Source organism: Montipora capricornis, chromosome 6 (genome assembly GCF_036669925.1).
Source record: "Montipora capricornis isolate CH-2021 chromosome 6, ASM3666992v2, whole genome shotgun sequence".
Classification (NCBI taxonomy): domain Eukaryota; kingdom Metazoa; phylum Cnidaria; class Anthozoa; order Scleractinia; family Acroporidae; genus Montipora; species Montipora capricornis.
In genome coordinates this window covers 25,249,123-25,268,509 of record NC_090888.1, presented here as the reverse complement: position 1 = coordinate 25,268,509, position 19,387 = coordinate 25,249,123, and the positions used below count along the sequence as shown (strand labels likewise).

General features: G+C 41.2%; 1 protein-coding gene across 1 annotated transcript in view; it reads left to right on the top strand.

Annotated features, from left to right (window-relative positions):
• The window catches only part of LOC138050386 (uncharacterized), an 84,390-nt gene that overhangs the window by 44,085 nt on the left and 20,918 nt on the right, over nucleotides 1-19,387 (top strand). Inside the window, exons 10-12 of the mRNA XM_068896722.1 lie at nucleotides 11,918-12,167; nucleotides 16,561-16,685; nucleotides 17,594-17,782. Of these exons, the coding sequence (XP_068752823.1) occupies nucleotides 11,918-12,167; nucleotides 16,561-16,685; nucleotides 17,594-17,782 (564 nt within the window). The remainder of the gene's footprint in view (nucleotides 1-11,917; nucleotides 12,168-16,560; nucleotides 16,686-17,593; nucleotides 17,783-19,387) is intronic.

Sequence of the window (19,387 nt, the reverse complement as noted above, 5' to 3'; positions counted from 1 at the left end):
TACGAGGATATATTCAAGATGGCGGCAGGGGGTTTGAATGAACTCCACGTCATATATTTGGTTTGAATTGTATTATATTCTTTTTCTTTTATTTGGAGTGAAGTGTAGTGTGTTCTGGTGGTACGGTTCCGCCCAACCAGCCGGATAGTATCGCGCTTATATAGGGAAAGAATAATGGAGTAGCTAAGAACCAATGAGAAGGCACTGACGTCACAGTCAAACAAGTTGAAACAAGTTTAAGGGTTGGTTACAAAAACCAGTTTTGAAGATGATCAGTATTCAAAAGTCTTCAATAGCAAAAATCCCGTCAAACCGGTTTGCGTTCTTTCCTTATGGCACACCCAGAAATAGACACTTGTATAAAGGTAACGGAAAAAAATATTTCAATTCAACGATGGGCCAAATGATCGAACAGCAGATTTTTGCTTTGGAGATTGACGCATTAACAAACCGTTTGCAACGACTGCAATTGGACAACAAAATCGTAACCTTACTTAATGAACTTTGGGATAAGATGAATAAAGGAGGCTCTCGCAAAGTTGAAATAACAAGTGATGAAGATGGAATGGAAGTCATAATTGGAGAGCTAATGGTTCCAACATTTTATTTTACGAACGAGAAGAAATTTTCCCGTCAACTTCCTTGTATTTTGAAGTCAGCGCTACAAAATGAACATTGGCTACGGGTAAAGGTTCATCAACTATTTGTTAGCGAGTGGAAGAGTGATTATTTCTCACATGCAAGATGGAACAGCAATGACACGTTCACTTTCAACCAGTAAAAGAAAAAAGCAGTATATTTTCATCTTCGTATTTACAAACAATGCCAACAAATGTTATGTATAAATTAATTAAACCCTATTCAAAAACACACTACAATGCCTTTTCAATTCAGCGAAAGGAATGAAACATGAAGAAGCAAAGTTTACTTGAAAAACTCTCCACATAGTTAGAAATAATTGTCAAAGAGTTTTTCAATTAACCTTTCACAGTGATTACATTCTTCATGATTATCACTGTTTCCATTTTCATCCACGTTTCGGCATGCAAATATACACTGAATTGCAAAGGCAAAGTCGTGTTGTTGAATAGAATTTAACTCTCTATTAAAATATCTACAGACTATACAATTTTCCTCGTATTCCATCTCAGGATGAATTTCCTCACAGAGCTGTAAGAGAGAGCAACGGCTCTTTTGCCAACGAACATCGGCTTTACATCGCGAATACGGTTTTCAAGAGTAAGGATATTCACCGTAAAACCTGGGTCTCAGCTGATAAGAAGACTGAGAAACGACTGGATTATTTTCTGGTTGATAAGTTTTTATGGAAATCCTCGATGAGCTGCAGGGCCTACATACCCGCGTCGGAAATCTACGAATCTGACCACCGGTTGCTAGGTCTTCGAGTACGCCTCCCCTCCAAACGCCAACGCCGCAACATCTTCCAAAAACGCCCACCGAAACCCAAACCGAACCTCAAACTCCTCCGCGATGACGCTAAAAAGCGTAAAGCTTTCTCTAACATCACGCGTAGTGAACTTTTCAACCACCCTCTCTTCCATGACCGCTCTCCGAATGCGATTGAGCAGAGAATCTCCGATGCGCTCAACGTTGCTGCAACGGACACCTGCCCACCAGCCGAAAATGAGCACCCAGTTTGGTATACCTCAGATTTCAAGGCCAAGATCGAAGAGATGCTCGCTGAGAAAGACCCTAAAAAGCGAAAAAAGAAGATCCGAGAAATGCGCAAGCTCCGGCAAACGCTAAAAAGTCACTACTACAAGTCACGCTCTCAAAAAATCAACCAGGCTGCAAAAAATCGCAAAATCGAAGAAGAGTTTCGCCTCATGCGTGAAGCCAAAATGGTCAAAAACAGTGACAAGCTGGTTTGCCCGCCTGAAAAACTCCGTGAACACTCCACCAACCACTTCGGCTCTCGTGAAGTCAAAACTCCCCCCGAAATCTCCGACCCTGAAAGCCACCCGTATGTCCTCCCAGAACGCGAAATCGCCGTTGATGAGTCCCCTCCAACAGTTGAAGAAGTTAAAAGTGCGTTCTCAAAGCTCAAAAACGGTAAAGCTATCGGCACCGACGGTCTTGCCGCTGAGCTTTTGAAATACAACGACTGCCCTGCCCTAGCAGAACTGGTCACTGAACTGCTGACCAACGTCTGGAATGGTGGTGAGGTCCCCGACAGTTGGAAACACTCCCGCGTGCGGTGCCTTTTCAAGAACAAAGGTCTTGCTTCTGACCCTTCGAAATACAGAGGTCTGAGTATCAACTCGCTGCTGAATAAGGTGCTTATGATTATCGTGTTGGACAGAATGAAAGAGTCCTACGAATCTAATATCATGCCCGAACAGTACGGTTTCAGGTCCGGTGTAGGCACTGTTGATGGTATCTTCGTCGCAAAAAGACTGATAAAGACGACGTTAGGCTACTTCAACGCCTGTTTCATCGATTTACGAGCTGTTTTTGACCACATCTCTCGCCCGTTACTGTACAAAATCCTTCGTCTCCGCACTGGTGCCAATAAGCTAATCGATATCCTCGAGAAAAACTACGAAAATACGACGGGGTACATCTCTGGTACCCAAAAAACTGATGCTTTCGACATCAAAGTCGGGGTACGCCAAGGTGCACAAGAGTCCCCCTGCATCTTCAACATCTTTATGGACACGGTCCTCCGCGTAGCACTCCACGAGATTGAAAAGATCACCGATGACTGTGGAATCGAAATCGAGTATCGAATAAACATGTGCAGCACCGACCGCAACCAGCGCGCCATAGCTCCTCCATCTGGTAAGCGAAAAGTTAAGCTAATTTTATACGCTGATGATATAGTCTTATTTTGTCGCTCAGCGTCGTCCCTTCAGCTCAGCGTCGACGCGATGAACTCCGTTTTCACCCGCTTCGGCCTGAAAATCGCTGAAGATAAGACCCAGACGATGATTTTCAACGCTGACGAAGAAGAACTCGCTCAAGAGTCAATCATCACGCTAAATGGCTTCGCAGTCGAGAACGTGCGCAAATTCCGCTACCTAGGCTACTGGCTGAACAACACCGCGAAAAATCCACCCCTCGCTGAGCAAATTTCCTCTGCATGGTCAAAATGGACTGAGATAAAACACATCCTCTGCGATCGTGAAATCAACCTCTGGATACGAGTAAAAATTTTAGAATCAACCGTCCGCGCACGCCTCCTCTACGCTGCGCAAACTGACCTCCTCAGCTCTGCTGAGCACGCTAAGTTAGAATCAATTTGGCACCAATATCTTCGAAATATGGTCAAAGGCGGTTTCCAGCGCAAAAAAGCACCACCCCGAGAAACTAAAAAACAGAAAGCTGAGCGGCTGAAACGCGAAGCTGAAAATCCTGAGCTGAAAGAGCAATGGGACTGTGGATATAAAATCACGAATGAGAAGCTGAGAAAAATTTGCGGAGCTACTCCCATCGGTGACTTCGCCGATAAATTTCATCTCAAATACGTTGCTCACGTGACCCGCATGCCGAACAACGCTTTGCAGAAACAGCTGGCCTACAGTGAACCAGCCCGTAAAATCCGACAAGGAGGCAAAATATGAATTTCTGGGCTAAATTATCAGAGACTACTGGCATCAAAGCCGAACAACTACAAAAGACTATGTACGACAGGAACGATTTCAACAAGTGGATCGCAGATCGCTACGAGACGCATTCACGGCCAGCCAAATTCGTAAAGACGAGTAAGTGCTGAACAAATCGATCTATCGAAAGTATGCTACTGGAATTTCGCATCCTTGCAAATCTAGCTCATATTGAATCTAGCACGCGGTAAGGAATCAAACACTTGTTTCCACATTCGTTTTGCACATTCGAAACTACTTAAATTTGAAAAACAACGAATACTGCTGCAGGAATTTCGTTTCAAGGCGAACTTTCTCTTTCTGGAAAAGTTTCCTCAATTGTACCATCTACGATGGCGTTCTATTAGACATTGACCGCTCCAGTTATTCATTTACTATTGTATAAAACGCTGTTTAAAAATTACGGACAAACGTAGATCATGCTTCTGCGGCTATAACTGAAAGATTTAAAGAACAACAAGCGTAGTTTCGTAAAATATAATGATCTAATAAATTTCTATGTTACCAAATTAAGACCAAAAGTAACTTATGCGAATGCTTTAAACTCTTAAACACGCCAACAGTGCTGCTATTGTCCCACTGCTGGGACTCCATTCATAAAACGTTATTCCATACCTAATATAAGGGCCTTATATTTATTCCTAAACTTGAGGAAGTGTTTGAGAATAGCGAAATCGACTCTCATAGAGTATTCCGTTAAAAGGATAACAATTTGAGCACGAACAGAAGCTTTGCTTTTACTAATTTGTAACGATTTCAACTGAAGCGTATAGGTGAAACCTGTTGAGGATATCAGTAAACATCTTCGCCCCATTTCCCTGACCCCGGCGCTGTCTAAAGTCGCTGAAGACTTTGTGGTTGGTCTTTATGTGGGCCCTGCCGTCATGGAGGTGATCGACCCCGACCAGTACGGAGGAATCCCAAAATCGTCTACCCTCCACGCCCTAACATCCATGGTGCACAATTGGTCCAAAGCAACTGACGGTAACGGAGCTGCCGTGAGAGTGGTCCTCTTCGATTATAGGAAGGCGTTCGACTTTATAGACCACACCCTGTTGGTACGTAAGGTCTTCGATCTATCGATTCCAAGGAGTGTCGCCTGCTCGTGAGCACGCAGTGTTTGATCCAAGAGGCGACATATCCCACAAGAATTTCTTTAAAATGGTTCTGAATTATAATTAAGTAAGAAATGGAAAACATTCGAGACCAGAGTAGCTCAAACGAATTTATTTGCAGAACGGTTCAGTTATTATTAAGTCAGTAAACATACACCAACAAATACTTCAAACATTTTACTGAATTAACAGAAAGCGCTTATCACAATGTGATATCTGCGAAAAACAGTTCTCTTTAAACAAGCGAACCACACAATACATAATCGTAGCAGTGATTACCTTAATCCAAAAAACGATCTATGTTAAAAGCATTCTTGATAGAAGTGAGCATTGCCTTCGCGTCCAGGTTTTACAATATTTCCCAGCTTGGCTGTTTTGGCTGTTAACAGTCCCGTTAGTACATTTCGATTGGGATTGGTTACTGAGGCACTTTTGCTCTGAGCAACTCCGAGTTGCTGCGAGCAAATATGAGTACCGGTAAGTCCCTGTAGAGGAAGCAACTTGTAACGACAGAGTTGCTCCCAGCAACTCCGAACAAGTCCGAGCAGCTCCGAGTAAATATGAGTAGGTGCCTGCCACGAGGGGGAAGCAACTACCAACGACAGAGTTGCTCCGATGAACTCCCAGCAGCTCGGACCAGCTCCGAGTAAATATGAATAGGTCCCTGTAGGGGGAGCAACTGGCAACGACAGAGTTGCTCCGAGGAACTCCGAACAACACCAAACAACTCCGAGCAACCTCCGAGTAGCATCCAGAGAGCATCCAACCAATTCATGCGTCCAGGGTTGTTTACAGTTTTGCTCTGTTTCAAAGAGTAAGGGTTATCGCAGGAACACGGCATCGTTAGCCATTTGGAGTGCTCTTTACCGATGTTTATTACAAGGTGTTCGTACCGTTGTTGGTCTACCGCTTGTAAGTAATTGAGTACTTCTTTGTGATTCGCAATAAAGGGACACGGGTACTCAGGGCATTTCACATATTTAAATCCATTGTCTGACATCCCATGCTCTAGCAATTCACAAACAACCGTGAAAAGGGCATTTCGCATGAACTTCCACCGGCGATCTGCCCCATGAGCTCATCGACGGTGGCGAGTGCCTTTAGCTGCCACAACTCCCGCTCTTGGTAGGTCTGCTCTGCGACATGCACAGTGCCTGGGATTTCTTTTTTCTCCTCCTCTTTCGTATCTACCGTGGGAGGCAAAACTTCAATTGTCATAGCATCAAAGGCTTCACACAGTGATTCAACTTCTTTCTTATCAACCTTGCATAGTTTCTTCTTGTTGGTGGGAGGTTTTGAAGGCCGAGTGGGCTTTCGAGTAGGTGCAGATTGATGAAGTACCTCAGACATGTTATCTCATGAAAATCAAGGAGTAAGACTTGCACATTTTATGACAAAATGTCTACTTTCCCTCAAGGGATGATGGGCCTATGAAGTCGTTGGGAACCAATCACCAAATAGTATTTTTTGGGTTTGATTGGCTGTCGATGTTGCAAAACCGGTGTCGTACGTGAGCTGTATCTCGTTTTTTCCAAAACCGGTTTTACCATACCCAGAAACGTTCGGGAATAATAGCCCTCTTTATTTAACTTCAGTGGCTTCTCATTGGCCGTTTATGATGTCACCTCTACCTCATTGGGTCCGGGGCCAATCCATTGTTCTTCTCGCTATGTATTGGTAATATCACAACAAAAGTTCAGAACACACCTCTTCTAATTTCTCAAGAAACACTAGTTTTCAGCCCTTACTTTGAATGATGCATTCTTGTCAATTCTGTCAGAGAGCATTTAGGCGCAAGTTCAACAGAGATCGACACGAGACAGTGAGTTGCCCAAAACGATTTGATGATGAAGAAACAATGGACAGCTTTTCAGATGAGGAAGGGGGTTTGGGACGAAGAGCTGAAAAATATTACGAGGATGATAATGAAGAGGATAATTTATATGAAGATGGAGATGAAGCCGAGGACGACGAGGTTGGTAATGATGACGATGAGGAAGATGACGAGGACGAAGACGATAGTGGGGAAGAAACTGATAATGGCGATACAGACAGTTGCACAGAAAATAAGGAAGTTGATCCATGGGATAAACTACGAGAAGAAGTTATCAGTGACCTAAACTCAGCTTGGGAAGGACAGGTGCAAGAAAATTTACGTCAGGGTTTGCCAAAGGATGATGCTCAGATTCAAGCTGCTAACCATCTGCTTCCTGTTTACTGCAAAGAGCTACGGCACTTATATTTGCAATATGTAAGGTGGTACCACGACCTCAAAACTGATCCAGTGCACAAGAAGATTATGCAAACAATACGTAGTTTTAAGGACGACGATGACATGGATTATACAGAGGCTGTAGAAGCTGCTATAAGTAAGCGGAAGTACCTGCTGAACAGTCTGTTCGACCTAGAACATTTTCCTAAAGACACGGAATTGACTGAAGATAACGACTTTTCTTATGAAGCAAGGAAGAGAAAGTATTGCGAAAGTTGGTACACTTAATCACATTAACATTACTTCCACTGGCACTGACGCACTGGGATCAAGAGGACCTGCAAGGCTCGACGCTACTCGACCGCTGCTCGGAGTTGTTTAGAGTTTCTCGGAGTTGGTCGGAGCAACTCTGTCGTTGCTAGTTGTTTTCGCTACAGGAACCTATTCATATTTGCTTGGAGCTACTCGGAGGTTGCTCGGAGTTGCTTGGAGTTGTTCGGAGTTCCTCGGAGCAACTCTGTCGTTGCCAGTTGCTCCCCCTACAGGGACCTATTCATATTTACTCGGAGCTGGTCCGAGCTGCTGGGAGTTCATCGGAGCAACTCTGTCGTTGGTAGTTGCTTCCCCCTCGTGGCAGGCACCTACTCATATTTACTCGGAGCTGCTCGGACTTGTTCGGAGTTGCTGGGAGCAACTCTGTCGTTACAAGTTGCTTCCTCTACAGGGACTTACCGGTACTCATATTTGCTCGCAGCAACTCCGAGTTGCTCGGAGCAAAAGTGCCTCAGTAACCAATCCCAATCGAAATGTACTAACGGGACTGTTAACAGCCAAAACAGCCAAGCTGGGAAATATTGTAAAACCTGGACGCGAAGGCAATGCTCACTTCTATCAAGAATGCTTTTAACATAGATCGTTTTTTGGATTAAGGTAATCACTGCTACGATTATGTATTGTGTGGTTCGTTTGTTTAAAGAGAACTATTTTTCGCAGATATCACATTGTGATAAGCGTTTTCTGTTAATTCAGTAAAATGTTTGAAGTATTTGTTGGTGTATGTTTACTGACTTAATAATAACTGAACCGTTCTGCAAATAAATTCGTTTGAGCTACTCTGGTCTCGAATGTTTTCCATTTCTTACTTAATTATAATTCAGAACCATTTTAAAGAAATTCTTGCGGGATATGTCGCCTCTTGGATCAAACACTGCGTGCTCACAATTAAAGTCCATAAGCCTTAGCTTGTCCAGACGTGTGGTTAAGGCCTTGTGTTATTGTGCACTCGTCGTGACGAGATTTGTGTTCTTAAATAAATCTGGGGTTGTTTGTCGGCCTCTTTGGCGTGACATGGATTAATTTCAATTTGAAATGCCCTTCAATGATTACTCTACTTGTCTTCTAAGAATTTGATGAAGGTACTAGTGTCATGCATGTATCACTTTTACGGTTCGTGAAACCAATCCTTGGTTTATTTTTCGTGAATTGCTCGTAATACAGGACGCGTTTTGTTAATTATCTATCACTGTTTTGGCTTGCCCAGGCTTGTGAACAAAACCTCTTGTTTTACTTGTATCCCGATCTCAGTGATTTTCGTTATTCACAGAAACGGCAAATGAATAACTCGAGCGGATCAATTGCACTTATTTAATTTACACCGTGATTTTTAGTGTTTGCGTAATTACTGATTTTATACGCTTCAGTTGAAATCGTTACAAATTAGTAAAAGCAAAGCTTCTGTTCGTGCTCAAATTGTTATCCTTTTAACGGAATACTCTATGAGAGTCGATTTCGCTATTCTCAAACACTTCCTCAAGTTTAGGAATAAATATAAGGCTCTTCTATTAGGTATGGAATAGCGTTTTATGAATGGAGTCCCAGCAGTGGGACAATAGCAGCACCGTTGGCGTGTTTAAGAGTTTAAAGCATTCGCATAAATTACTTTTGGTCTTAATTTGGTAAAATAGAAATTTATTAGATCATTATATTTTACGAAACTACGCTTGTTGTTCTTTAAATCTTTCAGTTATAGCCGCAGAAGCATGATCTACGTTTGTCCGTAATTTTTAAACAGCGGTTTATACAATAGTAAATGAATAACTGGAGCGGTCAATGTCTAATAGAACGCCATCGTAGATGGTACAATTGAGGAAACTTTTCCAGAAAGAGAAAGTTCGCCTTGAAACGAAATTCCTGCAGCATTATTCGTTGCTTTTCAAATTTAAGTAGTTTCGAATGTGCAAAACGAATGTGCAAACAAGTGTTTGATTCCTTACCGCGTGCTAGATTCAATATGAGCTAGATTTGCAAGGATACGAAATTCCAGTAGCATACTTTGCTCTCCCTTACAGCTCTGTGAGCAGAATCATCCTGAGATGGAATACGAGGAAAATTGTATAGTCTGTAGATATTTTGATAGAGAGTTAAATTCTATTCAACAACACGACTTTGCCTTTGCAATTCAGTGTATATTTGCATGCCGAAACGTGGATGAAAATGGAAACAGTGATAATCATGAAGAATGTGATCACTGTGAAAGGTTAATTGAAAAACTCTTTGACAATTATTTCTAACTATGTGGAGAGTTTTTCAAGTAACCTTTGCTTCTTCATGTTTCATTCCTTTCGCTGAATTGAAAAGGCATTGTAGTGTGTTTTTGAATAGGGTTCAATTAATTTATACATAGCATCTGTTGGCATTGTTTGTAATACGAAGATGAAAATATACTGCTTTTTTCTTTTACTGGTTGAAAGTGAACGTGTCATTGCTGTTCCATCTTGCATGTGAGAAATAATCACTCTTCCACTCGCTAACAAATAGTTGATGAACCTTTACCCGTAGCCAATGTTCATTTTGTAGCGCTGACTTCAAAATACAAGGAAGTTGACGGGAAAATTTCTTCTCGTTCATAAAATAAAATGTTGGAACCATTAGCTCTCCAATTATGACTTCCATTCCATCTTCATCACTTGTTATTTCAACTTTGCGAGAGCCTCCTTTATTCATCTTATCCCAAAGTTCATTAAGTAAGGTTACGATTTTGTTGTCCAATTGCAGTCGTTGCAAACGATTTGTTAATGCGTCAATCTCCAAAGCAAAAATCTGCTGTTCGATCATTTGGCCCATCGTTGAATTGAAATATTTTTTTCCGTTACCTTTATACACGTGTCCATTTCTGGGTGTGCCATAAGGAAAGAACGCAAACCGGTTTGACGGGATTTTTGCTATTGAAGACTTTTGAATACTGATCATCTTCAAAACTGGTTTTTGTAACCAACCCTTAAACTTGTTTCAACTTGTTTGACTGTGACGTCAGTGCCTTCTCATTGGTTCTTAGCTACTCCATTATTCTTTCCCTATATAAGCGCGATACTATCCGGCTGGTTGGGCGGAACCGTACCACCAGAACACACTACACTTCACTCCAAATAAAAGAAAAAGAATATAATACAATTCAAACCAAATATATGACGTGGAGTTCATTCAAACCCCCTGCCGCCATCTTGAATATATCCTCGTACACCTACGTGGTATGCATCTCATTATAAACCCTAATCCAAAAACCGGTTTGGGTAGAATTTCCCACTGGCCGCCATTTTGAATAATTTCGCCTAGTCATTCCCCCTATACTACTATCGTCGAAAATGCAGGTTTTTGGAACGTTTTAGTGAAAAATTCCACTTTTTTATTGGCTTTGAACCACGGAAAAAGTGGTCATACTTTGAACCATAACTGAGCAATGAAGGGGAATGGGTTCGATACCGGGTTGACGTCACAGACTGCTTTGGCAATTAAGACCCACCTTCAAACGACAGGCTTTGCGTGCCGTGGAACAATTTTCACATATGGTAATCCAGCCAAACCTGAAATTCATCCAGTCTGATCGCTGTGAAAAGCAATGCGAATTTCCATAACGAAAACAAACGGTGGAAAAGCGTGTCGCTTGGAGGTGGGCCTTTAACTTGTTACTTTAACCCGGTATCGAACCCATTCCCCTTCATTGCTCGCATTTCCTGTTTTCAAAGGCAATAAAATGTAACATTTCTTTCAAAAGGTTCTAAAAAGAACATGATGTATTTGGCACGATTTCGGAGAATAAATAAATTGGAAAAGTGTGTTGAGGGAATAGGCACTTTAAACCACTTCTTCCATCTGCCTGGAGATTTTCATCCATTTGAAGGTTTTGCTTGAATATAGATTATTAAGGACAGAAATTGCATGAGTACTTGGTCAGACGCAATCATTGATGATTGGAACACGTTTCTCTGGATTTTTTTTTTTTCACTTTTAAAGGTATGAAAACAATTTATTTAAAATGGCACAAAAGGTTGTAATTTCCCGGATTTTGCGGAACAACTTAAAAGAAAACTTTGCTCTTTGCTTAAAGTGCAATGCAATTTTTCAATCAAAAGAAGAGCTTGTTCACAAGCGATCGACAGACTAACAGTTTGTGGTGAAATGGATTTCATATGTCGAACAACGAATGGCTTTGTACATGGACTTAACTAGCCAAAGAGATGGCCTTTCCCAGCAAAATGGACTTGTGATTTACGAACGAGTTATGGGCGATTTTGTACGTTATCAACATCGAGATTATTTCGCGGAATGAACATTTGGATTTCATTTCAGAAAATTCACAGATTCGTTTCGTTTTGCGTAGCAAATTACGAGTAACCTTTTCGTACAAGTGTAAAAAGGGCAGCCTCTGCAATTACCGGAGCAGAAATTACGTAAACAAAAGAAACAAGAGACATCCCAAGTGACCAAAAACACAATGCTTTCCTGTACTTGCAGAAAGACCCGTGGAAAGTTCTTCGGTTACTGGTCGATGCCCATGGGGAAATCTTGTGTGCTACACACATGTACGCTATGCGTGCCTTTTTTCGAATTTGTTTTCATGGCGTATGGCATGTGGGACCAGCAATAAGATGTTAGTTGCTGAACACATTTTTATCTTTTGCCTCCAGCCAAGAGTTGATCAGTACTTTACACGGATCAACAAAATCATTTTGGCGAGGAAAACGTCTTCCCGTGTCAGATTCATGATGCAGGACATCGTGGGTTTACGGAGCAATGGCTGGGTGCCTCGTGGCGAAGACAACATTCCCAAGACAATAGATCAGATCCATCGAGAGGCTGCCGACGAGGCTAAGAAAACTCAGAAAACTCCGATGACTATTCAAATTGCTAGAAAAGATAAGAGATTACAACAAAGAGGTGAGGATACAGTGAAAGAAAACCCGTACAGCGTAATTGTGTGATCTGTTGTGTGATATGTTGAAAGAGACACCTTAATTGTAGTAGCTATAAAGTCCACTTTTCTCATACAGCATATCATCAAATGCCTTGTTTCCCGAGGACGATTCGCGATTGGAATAAACTACCAGATTCTGTTGTGCTGGCCTCAAGTCCAGAAATCTTCAAGAGCTGGTTGTGGGTCTGCCTTTGTGACAGATGCTGACCAAATGTTGTATAATTATGAATTTTCACTAGCATTGACTTTGTTTGATTTTACGCTTGCTCATTTATTTCTTGTTAAGACCAGCACTTCTTATTTCTTATAGACCTTTTTGCAGATACAGCGGCCATTTTGATTTTTATTGCTTCAAATAGCTATTATGGGATGCCCAGGGGGAAAATGCATATTAATTTGCCCCCTGATCATCCCATAATGTGTTTTGAAACCATAGAAATCCAAAATGGCCGCCGTATCTGCAAAAAGGTGTATAATGCGTGCTCTCAAGAATCTTCTTATGAGAAGGAGGTGGGCTGCACGGAAAGAAAAGAAAAGAATGTATAAATTTTTTAAGAAGTCAAGGGATTGATTAAGCTTATCCCGATGGCTTAAAACTTAAATTGCACTTTATTTACTTAACAGAAACGTTTCACAGAATTTTTGTAGGCTTTAGTTTTCAGCATAAAATTACACTATCAACGCTTATTTGATGGGCAAAATAAAACCTATTATTATTCATTCAAAATATTTCCCCGTTTCTGATTGGTTAAAACCACACGCATAATTCACCATAACCAGCTGCTGTTCACGAAATTTGGAAAGAAACTTCGTCATATTGAAGCAATGACGTCAAAAGTGCAGCCCGCTGCAGATCATAAACCCATGACGTCAAAATGACTTCAAAATTGCAGCCCGGTGCAAATTATTGAACCGTTGACCGAAAAAAGCTGAGGAGGAGATTGTGTTATTTTTGTTGAACAGAAAAATGGCTGCGAGTAGGTTTAGAAGTTTGAGCGAAGAAAATATTTTGAATGAATAATAAAGGAATTATTGAATTCGGCTTTCGTAGAATATGAAGAATTCTGCAGATCTCGGAGAATGTTATCCACCTCGGCCTTCGGCCTTGGTGGATAACACCTTCCTCGACCTGCAGAATTCAATAATTGCTAAATATACCATGGTTGGTATTTGATTATTTCGGATTAGTATTTAATTTATTAATTACTATTAATGTTCTTAATATTAGTATTAATGTTTATTATTATTTTATTTCGGATCCATCCAATTTTTCGACTGCACACCTGGGTCTAGGAAACTTTGTGCGCAGTTTGAATATTGTAGTCGAATGCGAGAAAAGAATGGAAAGCACAGCTAAGTAGTGTTTGAACTCGAAGACATGCTCTTGCTTGAGCAGATGAGTAATGGGCATGAGCTCCTCACTTAGGTCAGATTCAATGCATTTAAAGGAGATGACTAACTTGTGAAGGTTGAATGGCCTGCCACGAAGCACTGCTACATGCCAGTGGTATGTCAAAGGAGAGGCAGGCTGAGCATGTGGCTTTTGCTGATCGCTTGTGATCGCCTCCCTGGGACAAGCCCCTGTAGCGAGTTTGACAAGACAGAAGCACACATTTGATAAAGCAACTAGACGCTCCCTGATCTTACACTGGGTTGCCTGTGGTACGTGTTATATAAAAACAGAAGGAACTGAGTTGGGTGGTATTGAACTGTAGCGTTCCAGTTAATTTTTTCAAGTGGGGGATCATTAAGACCAATTGAGGGGTCACCCAGATGTCGTGCCAGCAGAGGCCCTTTGGTTCACACGTTTAATTATTTTTTAATGTCCTGTCCCATTTTGAGGTCTTTTGGTTTTTTAGCCTTGGTAATCAATTCATTTTAAAGATAACAAAACACGCTCTTGAGTAAAACTCACTCGTTTCTTCTTTAAATAGTCTTCAAAAAGACGAACTGCAAACTGCCCTGACGGGCGTTTTTTTGCGTGTCATGCAGTTGCACTAAGCAAATGTTTATTGCACACACTAAGGAAAGATCGAACATGTTGTTTCCGCTTCATAATTCCTCTTCTTTTCAGTCTAATCTGATGCCAAGTCAAAAAATTTTTGTCTTAACGATTGCACCAAAACGTACTGTAAAAGCGTGGAGTTAACAGTAAAAGACAAACCAAAAGACAGATGAAGGAAAAATAACATAGCTTTTATATATAACTCTGAATCGAATTCTCATCGAAAGATTAATGACAATCGATCATAAAAATACTTAAAAGTTCTGCAGTCTCTGACTTCTATGAATCAAGGAGAAGGTCATGATGCTCTGTCAAAAGGAAGAAATTGATCACGTGCTAATCAACCCTAAAGGTGCACGTGATCACTTTTTGTCAATTGAATGAGCCACGGGTAAGAATGCTAATCGTTCGTCGTTTTCAGAGCAAAACAACGTACCTTTTAGCCAAGAAACTTACGTCTTTGGTTTTTTTATGTTTTTGCAATATTTAACAGAATATTTACATTTCATATGTCGGGTCAGGAAGCCTTCTTGGTCGGTTTCCTGAGAAAACTATTTACACATTCATGAGGTTGGCGGCCGATCAAAACAGAGTTTGTAATTGAAAATGTAAACATCTACGAGATACAAAAACAGACTTGCGATTTATTGCAAATCACAATGCTGACAAGTGCAAAAGCAAAATAAATGATTAATAAAATATGAAGTTCTTTACTATCTGAATGTTTTTGGGTTAGATTAAAGCGATAAATTGTTGAAAAAAGGAACTCTGTCACGCAGTGATGTAATTTCATGACACTCAAAATTCGCAAAAAGCATAAGTAATGAGAAAACAGATCTTTTTCCGACGTCAAAAACTTGGCAACCTAGCTATTAATCATTTGTAGGGAAAAAAAAATTCCTGTCTTCTCGCGCATCACATTTCAATCCACATATGCAAATTTGTAAGCTCGAATATTACACAACATGATGAATTCACAAAGGGAAATCTCACAAAAACCTTTTTCAGCGAAAAATGTATTAAACCAAACAACATATTTGCTATTAGAGGCAAAAACCATTCCTATTTTATTGCGTGCGTGAAGACAATAAACCCAATCGTGTCAAATACCATACGCAAAAAAATAAATTTCAGGATCAAACCCTTTCCTGAAGAACCTTTTCCTGGAATAATGAAGCACAAAATAGACAGCAAGCTTTCTTTCAAATAATTCTTACTGTCACATTTCCAATTTTCTTTTACTAGAAGACTGTGCAGAGTTGAGCACAAAATAAAAGATAAGAATTGGTGAAATTTCATATTGTTACCGGGAGACTGTGCAGAGTTAAGTACAAATAAATCCAAACAAATAGCCAGACAACAGAGATCACAGATCCACTTAAGGTCTTCGACTCCTTCTCTGTCTTTGTTAAACCCATAAGTTACAAGAGAATTTTCCATTTGGTTTCAGTGTTGTACATAACACCGCTCTTGGTAAAATATTAGAAATACAGCTCACATTGATTAAGGCTTGACGGGCGAAAGATTGTTGTCGAAGTCCATTACTTGTCGCTTTTAAGATTCCATATGTTTATTTTTCACTGCCTGTCTTGTTTATGCAATTGACGTTCCATTCTTGAGCTCCATAAAGGTATGTTTTGTTTAACTTGTTTTCCGACTGGATTGCCATATGGCAACCCAGTAACAAAGCTCACTTGATATCCAACGGCGAAAGATGCAATTGTTGTCGAAGACCATTACTCGTCGCTTTTAAGGTTCCAGATATTTGTTTTTCACCGTCTGTCTTGTTTATGCAATTGACATTCCATTCTTAAGCTCCATAAGGGTATATTTGGTTTAAAGATCCACTAAAACGGTATTCGCGTTACAATGACTTTCGACGCCGTTGCAGGTTAATTAAATTTTCTACTGTGTCCACCGAATAAAAAGTACACATTTCTACAACCCGCTCAAACCTACAAAACAAATGCCCAGAAGACTCTACGCACAAAGGCACTACTTAGCAGGGGAGGGACAGGAAAGACTTTTACCGATACGGGAAAAAAAATTAAAGAAATAATAAAACGACTAAATGCCACCCATTTTCCGACTGGTTTGCCACACTGGCAACCCAGTTAAAAGTTCAGGCCCCAGTTGTCCAGTGGTCATACCTTTATTCAATGAATAAGGCGCTATCAAACATTATTAATATGTTGAAACCGTGAATATGCACTCTCTAAGCATATCTAGTTGAAGGCGTACACTTATTTTTGCAGTCTGGCTTGTGACCTGTCCACTTGAGTAAGTTGTCCGGGGCGAGATGTTTTACAATATGTAGGTACTCTTATGTTGTTGCTGTATGGCTCTTGCAGGTAACACGGGCGGACGTGATTGTCCCCGCCCGGGTGCCATTCCCCGAGCGGATAAAAGCTGGACTGCTGTAGGCGGAGGTCCTAGGAACGTTAGTGTGGATCCTAAGAAGTTTCAAATTATCAAAGTAAGTACAGTTCAGTTGTGTTTATACTACTTTGCTCTTGTTCTGGCATTGGTTTGCTCTGCTGCAGTGAATGGATGAGTTGCGTCATTTAATTCGTGACTCGCACTCGATTGAAATCGTCAGACTTGGACTTGAGTGTCGATTAAGGAAAACGGTTTACTGTATTGCAAAACAAAGATATTGACCCAGCGTCCACGGGGTTTTACGCAACGCAGATGTGGCGTTTGTGAAAGAGGTTCGTTATAGGGCTTGCCTCTGTGTAATGGTTTACCAAGTTGCTCCTTTTATTTCTTAGCTATTATAGTGACATTTAGTGTGGTATTATGGCAAACAGCAAGTGGCAGGCTCTCCAAGAAAATCGAAGGAACTCGGCTGATGTTAGCTTTTTCTCTTACCTGTAATGTACAGATATCGAGCGGCTTCTTAAAAAAGATAGGCAATCTAGAATGCAATTTTTTATGCTTTTTATGACAAGCAGAAGCTTGTCGTTTCTTGTTTGCTGTTCACATGGATGCAATGCTAAATCTGTTTATTTGTTTGAGCTCTTTTGTCGGGCGTCACAGGCCCGTCTTAAATTTCACTTTGCGTTCAGCTTGACTTAAGTCACAACCATTAAATCAACAGAGATCCTGAAAAAAAAAAAAAGAATATGCACATTGAGAGAAGGATGCATCTAAAATTTCCTCGTGCAACTAACGGAGACTGTTGATTTTTGCAAATTTTGAATGCCTCGCGATTGTGTAATGCGACATTTATCACAGTTCCCCGCGCGTTTATTATTTTCCTACTTGGGATGGGTTATGCGTGCGACGCATATAGCGGAAGTTAACTGCAAAAGAGCTTTAAAAGATTTCAACTAGTTTATTTTCTTCTCTCAGTGTTCGAGTTCAGCGCGTTTTTTTTTTCAGCGCGCTAGCCAAGAGCGCGAGAGTGGACGCGAGTCTCCTCGAGCAACAGCAGAAGTGGGGCCAGCAACTGATTCCAGTGCTGTTGCTGGGTCAGCGGCACTTGCTGTATCACAAGAAGTGACGCAAGAAATGATGAAAAGGAAAACACTTTCAATTATTGACGAATTCCTGAATATCAGAGATATGAAGGTTAGCAAGAGTGGTTTTAGCAACTTGCTGGAAAACGAAAATGATTTTTTTAAACCCCCCCCCCCCCCCCCAAAAAAAAAGGCTTATTAGGATAGTGCAATCTCGGACAGGACTTTTGTAACACAAAACACACTTCTCTCCCTTCCCCCCGCCAATGTTGATTCTCGATGACTCAGCTGAGGCCTCCAAAATCAACATGAAGGGGGAAAAAGCCATAGGACTGCGTGTTTTCAACCTAGATCTGAAACTACCTCTTTTACTGAAGGAGATGTTCTATGTTAATGCCTTGGCGAATGAATTACCCTGTGTTCTGGTTAGGCCAAGACACAAATATCACGTGAAATCGCCTAAATATGTTTCCGGAAATTCTCGATCTTTTTCTTTTTAAAGATACTTAGAAAAAAAGATAAAAAGATAAGATCTAGTGGTGGGATCGGCGGATGTGAAGGCGCTCTATCCAAGCCTGGACATGGACTTTACGATTGAAAGGTTTGCGATGTCTTCTTTGAGAGTGATATTCAGGTAGAGGGAGTAGACTACGAAGAGGTGGGCTCTACCTAGCGATCAACTTTGAACCGGATTTGCTTCAGAGGTTGAATATAGCCGATGTGTGTCCCACAAGGAAATCCAAACGCGGGAGGAAACCAACAATAACAACAAGTGGTGCGGAGGAGAAGAAAGAAAAACGTTTCAAACCGTGGAATCCACCTAAAAAGCAAGCCGATGAACGCGTGGCATTGTCAGTGATCATGAAGAACCATGTATACACGTTCAGTAACGAGATCAAAAAACAAACTAAAGGCGGACCGATCGGCCTGACGTTAACTGGGATCTTGGCGCAAATATTCATGATCTGGTGGGACTGAGAATTTGCATGCAAGCTTAAGGGCGTTGGAATAGTGCAGAAGATGAACCAGAGATATGTAGATGACATCAATGTTGCTGCAAAAGCGACTGTACCAGGACTGACGTGCGTGGAAGGAAAAATTATCATGGACACCACCAACGTTGTGGAAGACGAAAGACGAGCACCAGACGAAAGGACTATGGAGCTGATAAGGCAGGTTGGAGATGATAACCATCCATCGATAAAGCTTGAGGTCGACTACCCGTCGAAGCATCCAGACAAGAAGTTGCCAATCTTAGACTTAAAGGTCTGGGTTGAGCAGAGAGAGAGGGAGACCCAAGGGTCAAACCAGATGGTGTCTGTAATAGTGTAAGAATTCTACACGAAAGAGATAGCATCTAAATCATTGATCAATTCAAGATCCGCCATGTCGACTGCGAGGGTGAAGAGGACAGTGCTGTCTCAAGCGGTATTGCGTGTGCTATTGAATTGCAGCCCACTTCTACCTTGGGCAAATGTAGTGGGGAAAGTCTAGGAGATGGTTCTGAGAATGCAGTATTCGGGATACAACAAGAAGTTCAGGTATGAAGTGGTTGACTCTGCTGTCAAGGCTTACAGAGCAAGACAAGAGGCTGAACTGAAAGGAGAGAGACCAATGCATCGATTAAAAGGGTGGAGGAAAGACGAGAGAGAAGCAGAAAAATCCGGAAAGAGAGATGATTGGTACAGGAGAGGTGGAGACGAAGCGGTTATATTCG